The following is a 9,049-nucleotide window of genomic DNA, read 5'->3' on the forward strand; positions in this document are numbered from 1 at the left end:
TAGCGGCGTGGAATTGGGGGGGGGGGCTGGTTCGCATTCCTCCCAGATCCCAGTCTAAACACCTGCATGGCAGAGACTACAGATCCACATGTGCTTCCTTCCTGGGATTTAGCTTCAATATCAGTTTCAGTTCTCTGTCTGCTCGGTGGAGTTGCATGAGGATGTCTTTCAAAAGAGTTTAAAATCACATGACAGCGCCGCGGACGTAAAACGTTCTACGGTTCACTGCTCCGGTTTAAGTTTCTATTGGAAAGAGTAAAGCCTTTTAAACAGAGCAGGGGGCGGGGGGGGGGGGATTTGCTTACCATAAAGCTTTTATTTTTAAAACCTGTGGCTCGTCACCTAATGCAAGATCCTTTATCTCTTGCTTCCTACTAATCTCCTCCAACAGTCAGGAACAGGAGAGATCATAAGAGCCTTCCTTCGTTTCTTTTTTTTTTTCTTTTTTAATCTTCCCTTCCTGATTCAGAGACGCATATTCACTCGCAGTTCTGTTACATAACCTTTAAATATGTCTTTGTGACGGAGCCGTTAGTTGAGGGGGATATCGAATGACCTCAAGTACAGAGGCTGAGGGAGGAAAAGAAGCTGGCGTGAGCAGAGCGAAATGCTTGTGTCTTGCCGCGGTGAAACAAAGAGCAGCCGACAGTTTTTTACGGTTTCTTTGGTCCATCTCAGCTGTCAATATATCTCCAGGTTGCCACGGAAAAGAATGTGGCGAGAGGCGGTGAAACACAAACTCCCTGAAGTTAAGATCTGGAGAGCAAATAAACTTGATCTTTGGCAAAGCAAGAGTCGTTTCTGCATCAGCATTAGAAATAGCGGCTCCAGATGGGGCTTGGACTGAAAACTGAGCAGATGGCTAGGGGTCAAAAAAGGGTTTTATTTCACGTGGCTTAATGCTACAGGTGTTCAGCCGATACAGCCTTATCGCGTTCGATACGATACCGATATTGCAGCTTGGATCATTGGTTGATAACAACATTGGGGATGGATAAAAGATGTTGGCATCTTTTTTACCAAGATGCCAACATACTTGGTAAGAAAGGAAACAGTGAGCTTTTCACGGCTCACTTCGTCTCCAGTCAGAAGTAATAACCTGAACCAAAGGCTTTGTTTACTTTATTGAGTTAACAGTGGCAGTTCAGTCAGACCAGACCCTGCTCTGTGTCTTGCAGGTTTGCTGACCTGTGGCCAACCGATATCATGTCAAAATCCACTCCAATTGGGCGAGCAGGTCTTTAACAGGCCGGTGATAAGAAAAAAATGGGGGCGGCCGTGTTAAGAGCTTTTGTATTTCGGTGGTGTGTGTATAGATGGGGGGTGGGGGGGCGGTGAGGAGGTCGACAGGCTTTTAAGGTCAGTGGGTAGATGACTTAGCCCCCCCAGACAGCCTTTTACTTTAGTGTGGACTTTAATTATACCCCTGGTGTTTCAGTCCCACACTCAGAACTACATAAACAATGAGTGATGGGGAAATGTTTCCAATAAGGGTAAAGTTTACATGTGTGGGGAGACATTTTACTTCCACACCTCAGGGCGGTGACGTAACCTGTCACGACCCATGAATTCAGCAACCTTGAAAAAAACAAAACAAACAAAAAAATCTCCCATTTCCAACAACAAACTAAGTCTCGTCATCCTCTAAGGGAATCTGACGTTACAAAAGCAGAAACTCTTCTCACACAGGCGCCGGCAGAGAGGCGCCTTTTGTCCAAATGTTAGCACACTCACCTGAAAATATACAGGCGGCGAGCCAAAGGATTAGAACTGACTCAGGAACACTTGTTCTGGTCAATGGTCTCACCGCAGGAACGCAAGATGTAATAAGTCACGCATTTCTCTCAAGCACTGAAACGCCTCACCCTTCATTTGAAGGGAATGACTCCTTCAATAAACAAACCCCGGCCTCTCGTTTCTATCCCCTCCAACCCTCTAATGACACAAGCACTAAGGGCCAATTAAGGGGAAACGGGTCCCAGAAGTGAAGAAGCAGCAGTGTGGTTTCCTGGCCACTGGTTTTCTGGAATGCTTGACCTGACAGAGCAGTTCAGCAGAAACCGCCTGGATTTGCTGCCCAGGGGATCCACCGGAGGTACAGAGAACCTGGTTGTGTAGGAGATCTTCAATCCTGCACAGTACATCAACAGCACTTTTAATATTTCATCAATGAATGTGCTTTAGTTCAAAACGAAATGCCAAAAGGAAGCAGAAAGGAGTGACATCAGCCGTATGACAGATGAAAGGAAACAAGTTGCAGCATCAAGGCTGGTTGAGGTTTTCTCGCTGCCTGCCTGGGAAAGGGAGGATGGAGAGGGAGGGCGCAGGAATGACTGAGCAAAGACTTTGAAATCTGCACTGTAATTAGCAAGACTAGTATATCAATAGCTGGTTGCCTGAACCTGCAGAAGTATGCAAATGGTTCTGTTAATGAAAGAGAAAAGAGAGCTAGAGGCTGCAGACCCAAGTTACCTTTATCATCTTCTTGGTGTGAGTTATTAGAAGTCTTTGTGTCTGTTGAACTTCATAATTAGGTCTGCACAGACGTTTTGCAGTCTCTAAGCTGTGAAGGATGTTCTCTGTGAAGTTGGGTTCACTTCTGGTGCTCCAGAAACAACTTTTGGTTTTAAAAATCCAACCTGTGTCCCTGTCCCCGTGGAGGCCTTGGCATACTTTATCCCAACTTTAGAAATCGGCTATCACCAACGTAGATCCGTGTCGGAAACTGTGTCATTTTGTTCACAGAGAGGTATCCGCCATCCAGGCCTCAATCTAACTATTTTGAAAGAGCTCTGTGTGAGTGCTGTACGATTGGTCATAAGTTTGTTACCGTGTTTTATGTGAAAATGCACCAGAATCAGTGTTATCAGTGTTGATAGTCTGCTTCCACTGTCTGGTTTTTCTATCAGCAGGAGTCATGAATATAATTCAGGGATGTTTGTCAGACTTATATACATTTTGACAGTTTTTCACAAAATAACTCCTACAACAATAAAACTGTGAAATGGATAAAAACCCCTGGATAGAAACTGAATCGCAGGAGGCTTGTCTTCAGATAAGTGTGCCACGCTCTCTGATATTTTTGGTAAAACCAAAATAGATGATGCAGGAAGGGAGAGGAAATCCAGCAGAAATTTTGCTCAATATGTACATTTGAAAATGTACAGTTGAATGACAAAAAGTCTGTCTATGCCCATGTCTCTGGACAGGGGCATGACGTACGCTGAAGCAGAAGGCTTGTCATCTTTCATATCATTGTATGAAAGGTGTGTGCGAATGCAAATGGCCCACAACCATGACTGCGTATCCTGGTTGCGGACAAGCGGTCATAACCACGAGACTGTTGGGCTTTAGATGAAGTATGTGGGAGCTTTTTGAAGTTTAGTATTATATGCCATTGGGGCTGATTTATTGTGAGTGATCTGTATCGTGCTTTCTGCCATTTCACATAAAGGCCAAAAACATAAAGTTTTGGTCTCAACTGACCATTTTCCACACACTTTGGTGTGTTTATTACATGTCTTGTGGCAAAGTACAAATATACTTATGGGTGTCTTTTAACAACAAAGATGTACAGATCGTTTGACTTTTATTTACTAACCGATATGACGCCGTTAAATGTGAATTTAATTTCGCTCACTGACAACATACATTAACCGTAGCTCTACGATGACTCCAGCATTGACTGACACTGGCCTCAGATAAAATGCGCATTGACTCGTTGATGCGGCCTCACTTAGCACATCAAAGTCCCAGTAATGGACGGACTGGGTCAATCAAATTCAGAAGGCAGAGTCAGCATGCTTTCCTGTGGAGCGGAGAGCAAGCAGAGCTACCGCCGTCCACACCGGGAAACTCTGAGTTCCAGGGCGCTGAAGCTCACAGAGCTGCTAATGATGGGGTAGAGAGTAACTGCAGCGCATTATTTAACGAGGTTCAGTCATTTTTCATGAGCTGATCTGGTGGATGGAAAACAGTGCAAAGGGATGCCCTGAAATACCTTCAAGTAATGGAGTGAGAAACTTCCTGCTCCCGGCCCCCACATGAGTAAATCATTGATTCTACATGTTGAAAACCACCGAATGACATTAATAGGCAACTACAGGTGTTGCCAAGTGACTTCAGGACAACGTTCTCAATCGTTTGGTTCATTTTTTATATACATTTCTTCAAGAAGGTCTGGTTTTCTTAAGAGTTCACTGAAGAATACTCTTACAGAAGAGGAGGTGTGTTTCTGGTGCTCTATTCTTAAACATGAGGTCATGAATTCTCTCCAAAAATTACACAGCAAGGACATATTTATACTCATCCTGCAAAGATAGAAACAGCTCAGTGTCATCCTGACTGTTACAGTTTTATGGATCGTTTATGTTTCGCCGCAGATATCTCTTATCACAAGATTAGACTCTGCTTCTTCTTTTTTCTTTACTTAATGGCTGTGCAGAATCTGACAGCGCGCCAGAGGGATGAGGAATTATTATTGCTCTCCGGTTTGCTGTTGAGTTTAACTCAGTTTGAGCTGCGTAACTACTGTTTTCCTGGGGCACAGTCTGCCATGAGGAATGCACTCAAAGTGCCAGCCATGTGCTGCGCGACCAGAGAAGCCAGAAGGCTGCCAGCATTACGGCTACTCTTCCAAACTGAGCCGGGGTAACCTGAAACCCGGCTAGAAACTCCAAGGTGGGACAGTCTGCCTGATGAGATCTGATGGTAGTCCAGGGAAGATGTTGATGGGGTGTCATGGGAGAGCTGTTCAAACATACGGCAGAGAGGGGGGGAGAGGGGGAATTTTGCCAGGCGCCGGGTTTAGTTCTGGTTTGGTGTGTGTGAGGGAAAAAGAGAGAGGATAAAAGAAAAGACTTTGTTTTTGGATTTCTGAAAGTGCACTTCTTATCTTTGTTCTCATATTTTGCCACATTACAACCACAAACTTTCATGTTTCTTGAAAATTTTATGGATTTTGTGGGATAAACTAGCAGCAAGTACAGTGTGGAAACCCCCCCATAAAAACCCATTGTCTTCATCAGTCACTTTATTAGTAAACCGAGTCAACATGCGAGTAATTTATTCAAATCAAAACGGTCTGTGAAGGACTCAGACAGAGGTTTGTTAGAGAACATCAGTCAAGAAAGAAATGGAAACTGTGGGTGTTTTCACACCTGATGGTCCGGCAGAATCTGTTCGATTTGGGACCAGAACTGCAACATTTGTTCCATTTTCAGCGGGTGCTGTTCACATTGGTCTGTGTCAGACCTGTTCCCCTCCTCCCCTGTGGTGGCGATGCACCAAGAACAAGAAGAAACCCTCAGAAGCAGACACTGAGAGCAACCTGCTTCTTCACAAAATGGAAACAGAAATGGAGTAGTGTCAGATTTTAGCAGCTGTAGGATTTCTCTTTTGTTTTTGGTAAAAGACTATGAGCCATTTCTCCCTTTAGCGCTAGACACACTGGTTTGTTTGGCTGGATTTATCCAAAATGCCGTGCACTGTAGTTCGCTTCCTGCTTTTGGAGCGGTCTCCACTCCACTCGCATCCACATGTGCATTCGAATCATTCCAGAGTTCACTTTAATCAAACCTAAACCTAGGATTTTAGAGTTAGCTTGTTTTGGTCCTCATCAGAGGTCAATTGCACATCCACATCTCCCCAAACAAAACAGACTTTGTAGACAAACGGACTAGAGTTTGATTAAAGCAAAATGTACCCTGAACACACCCAGTATGACACAACTCCAACCCTATCAACACCGTTTACGGGCCAGTTAAGGGGAGCATTGATCTGAGCTGCATCGAATATTTTGGATCAAAGAATGGTCATGTTTAGAATGGTCCAGTCAAAGTCCATACCTAAACGCAACTGAGAATCCGTGACAAGACTTACATAATAACCTTCACAGATGTCCTCTCGCCAATCTGACTCAGCTTGACCACTTTTATCAAAACCTTTACACTCTAGACGAGCAGAGCTGGCAGAGATGCAGTCCAAAAAGACTCTGTAGCTTCAGCAAAAAGTGTTTCGTTAAGTTCTGACTCAAAAGGGCTTTTGCTTTTACTTTGAAAAGGTGCAGTGCATCCAGCGGAAGCGGTGAGGCAGAAGTGAACATCTACATAAATCAACATCTTGGAAGAAAAAAAAAAAAAAAAAGACGTCCGCCTGTAGATTTTACGTCATGGCCTTCGGCTATATTTAACTTCACCTCAAATGCTGTTTATCTGATGCACTCCCAGGCTAACTCCATGTTACCTGCAGGTTGTTTATGACAACGAGCAGCTCCAAGGCTTTAACAGCAGGTTTGACATCTGCCTGCTCCTTCAGAGTGACAAACAACTCCTCAGCGGTGCATTCCTCTAGATTTCACCTTGTGGACGTCCCACCCCACCCACCCCTCCGTGCCTTGGACTGCTCCATTTACACCGATTGTCATTCAGATGAGACCGGGGTTCTGTTGTTAAAGACTGCGCCTGACACCATTACAAGGAAAAGAATAATTAAGAGCAATTAAAAGCAAAAGGGGGTTAACAGGAAGGAAAGAAAGAAAGAAAGAAAAAAACACGGCACACGAGATACAGTACTATCGCATCCAGAAATCCATTCAGAAACTCGAGGCTTAACCTTTCCACACCCTGACGTTGCATAATATTTATGTATGCTCTTCTAGAAATAATTTTGCAAGTTTCCTCACAGGGAAAGTACTCACAAACAACAACTGACAGCTCTGAAATCAGACATAAACAGTCTGCAAGACCGAACAAAAACGCTAGCGGCCTGCGTATCACAGCACAACTATGCATGCAAGCAAAACAAACCAGCAACTCGCTGTCGAAATAAAGAATCTCTGCAGACTGCGTACAGCAGTGTGTTTAAATTGGCTTTAAAAGGGGTCAGGCTTTTTTTTTTTTTTTTTTTTTTTTAAGTTGCGGGAGGGGGGTCGCAGTAGAAAGCTATCCATGCCACACATAAATACCTCAAGGCAAAATTACCCATTTAGAGACCACAGGAAGCAGGGGTCTGGGGGAACATGCAAGGACTTGCTGAACCTAAAGTGAAGTGGGTTAAAATCCGCTGGGGTGTGGCCAAAGCTGTGGACACCGCGCTCACACACACACACACACACACACACACACACACACACACACACACACACACACACACACACACACACACACACACACACACACACCTTTATAAATATCCAACCGCCTTCCCATGTTATCAGGGTAATGAGTTCCTGCCAAATCGGCCAATCAAACTTCACCGTATGAAGCAGGAAGAAAGAAAAAAATATATATATATTTATGCGAGGATTAAACTCCTACAACACTACAGAGTTTGACTTTGGGGAGCCAGCCTGAGACATAAGCAAACTAAGCTGCTGTTTAGCATCCCAGGTCAGCAGAGGAGCCCCAAAGAACGCTCAACTTCTCACACAGGAAACCTTCAACTTTTACTTGGCGCTACGTAGAATGAACCACAAAACTTTATAAATAGAAAATTTAAATTGCGGTTCTGCTTGTGAATATAACCAAATGAAATGGCTGCCGGACCAAACAAACTGGTATTTATGGACTGACTTGTATTTCTTTGACTTGTCATTGTGTGAGCATTTAGAGGAGGGGATCTGACCTTTTGACCTTTACATTTCAATTCACTATTTCCAAACATCACTGATTGACACCATGTTTTCTTGATTTAAATAAGAAATTGTGCATGTGTCTGTGTCTTTTGATGACCTCTGTAATTGATTTTATTTAAAAAAAATGCAGCAATAACATTGCAAAAACATTTTAGCTAAATCTGAAAAACCTGTGGATAATGTTATCATTTCCAGGGTTTTTTCCCCCCCAGTGTTTTTGTTGTTTTTTGACTGAGAACTAAAAAACAAAAATCACACTTCTTAATACAAATCAATGCACCATAACATCCTTACTTTTTAACGCTTAGAGTTGAAGCATATAGCTGGAAAATTATGTTCATAAACATTAGGGGGGTGAAGAGGGCAGAATCAAACTCTTCTCAAGGCCCCGTGTTTTATTGGGCCGGCTCTGAGTTCTGATGAAGTTAGAGGGAAAAACAGAGGACCAGTGGAAGCGCTTCCCCGCACGGAGCGAAGTGCGTCATTTGGCAGTGTTAGCTGACACATGCTTGTTATAAAGTCACAATGACAGAGCTACTGAAGGACGTTCTTTGGAAGAGAAACAACAGCGTAATAGCTGGTTTTAAAAAGCTGCTGACATGAGATGAAAACAGCGTCATACGCCCCTATCACTGAACCAAACGTGAAGACTGCTACAACGAAAATTAACTTTAAAAATGGAAACAACGTGTCTCCGAATGTATATATGTATATTAAAAAAACATAGCTTAGCGAGCTGAATCTTTTTACAGTTAGCTATATTTGTTAGGTAAAGTTCTTTAAGTTTTGTCTAAAAGTTGTTTTAAAAAAAAAGAAAAAGAAAAACTTGCGTCCTCGTGCAGGCTCTCCTGAGAGAAAGAAGCAAGACGCGCGCGCCGTGTGCGAGTGTGGAGCGCAATACTCACGCACTGCCTCCTGTCTGGGGTCCAGCTCGGAGCAGCACTGCTGGAGTTGGGTAATTTTCCCCTGGAGCCCCCTGACCCGCTGGTTGGTGGACGCCAGGTCGTTTTCCAGCTCCTGGAAAATGGAGCAGGCATGTTTGGCCAGGTCCGACAGCTGCCGCAGGGTCCGGGACAGAGCCACATTACTGATGGAGACCAGATCCTCGAAAAGCAGACCCTCCTCCTGCTGCTGCTCCACCACCTCGCTTGGGCTTCGATACCTGCACAGTAACTGGGGCTTCACGGCTCTTTTGGCAAATGGCATGGTGTTGTGGAGAGGAGTAGGGGGATAAGAAATCCAGCAAAAAGTCACCCAAGTGGGGGCAGAAAGCTGCTGTGTCCCCTCGCTCCCCCTGGTCCAGCCGTTCGGAGCTCAGCTGCGGCTGATGCCCCCCATCCCTTTCGTTTGTCAGGGAGAGGACTGGAGTGCTCCTCGCTGCTGCGCCGGGTCATCTGCTGCCCTAATGCTGGTGTG

General features: G+C 44.4%; 1 protein-coding gene across 4 annotated transcripts in view; it reads right to left on the reverse strand.

The window, feature by feature from the left end:
• The window catches only part of nhsa (Nance-Horan syndrome a (congenital cataracts and dental anomalies)), a 77,837-nt gene extending 68,788 nt beyond the window's left edge, over positions 1-9,049 (reverse strand). For all 4 annotated transcript variants that reach the window (XM_015027030.1, XM_015026842.1, XM_015026966.1 and 1 more), the window contains exon 1: positions 8,539-9,049. In XM_015027030.1, coding sequence (XP_014882516.1) covers positions 8,539-8,839 — 301 coding nt within the window. In that variant the 5' untranslated portion in view covers positions 8,840-9,049. The remainder of the gene's footprint in view (positions 1-8,538) is intronic.

Source organism: Poecilia latipinna, unplaced genomic scaffold (genome assembly GCF_001443285.1).
Source record: "Poecilia latipinna isolate Pla-1442-1.1 unplaced genomic scaffold, P_latipinna-1.0 Scaffold7, whole genome shotgun sequence".
Lineage (NCBI taxonomy): Eukaryota > Metazoa > Chordata > Actinopteri > Cyprinodontiformes > Poeciliidae > Poecilia > Poecilia latipinna.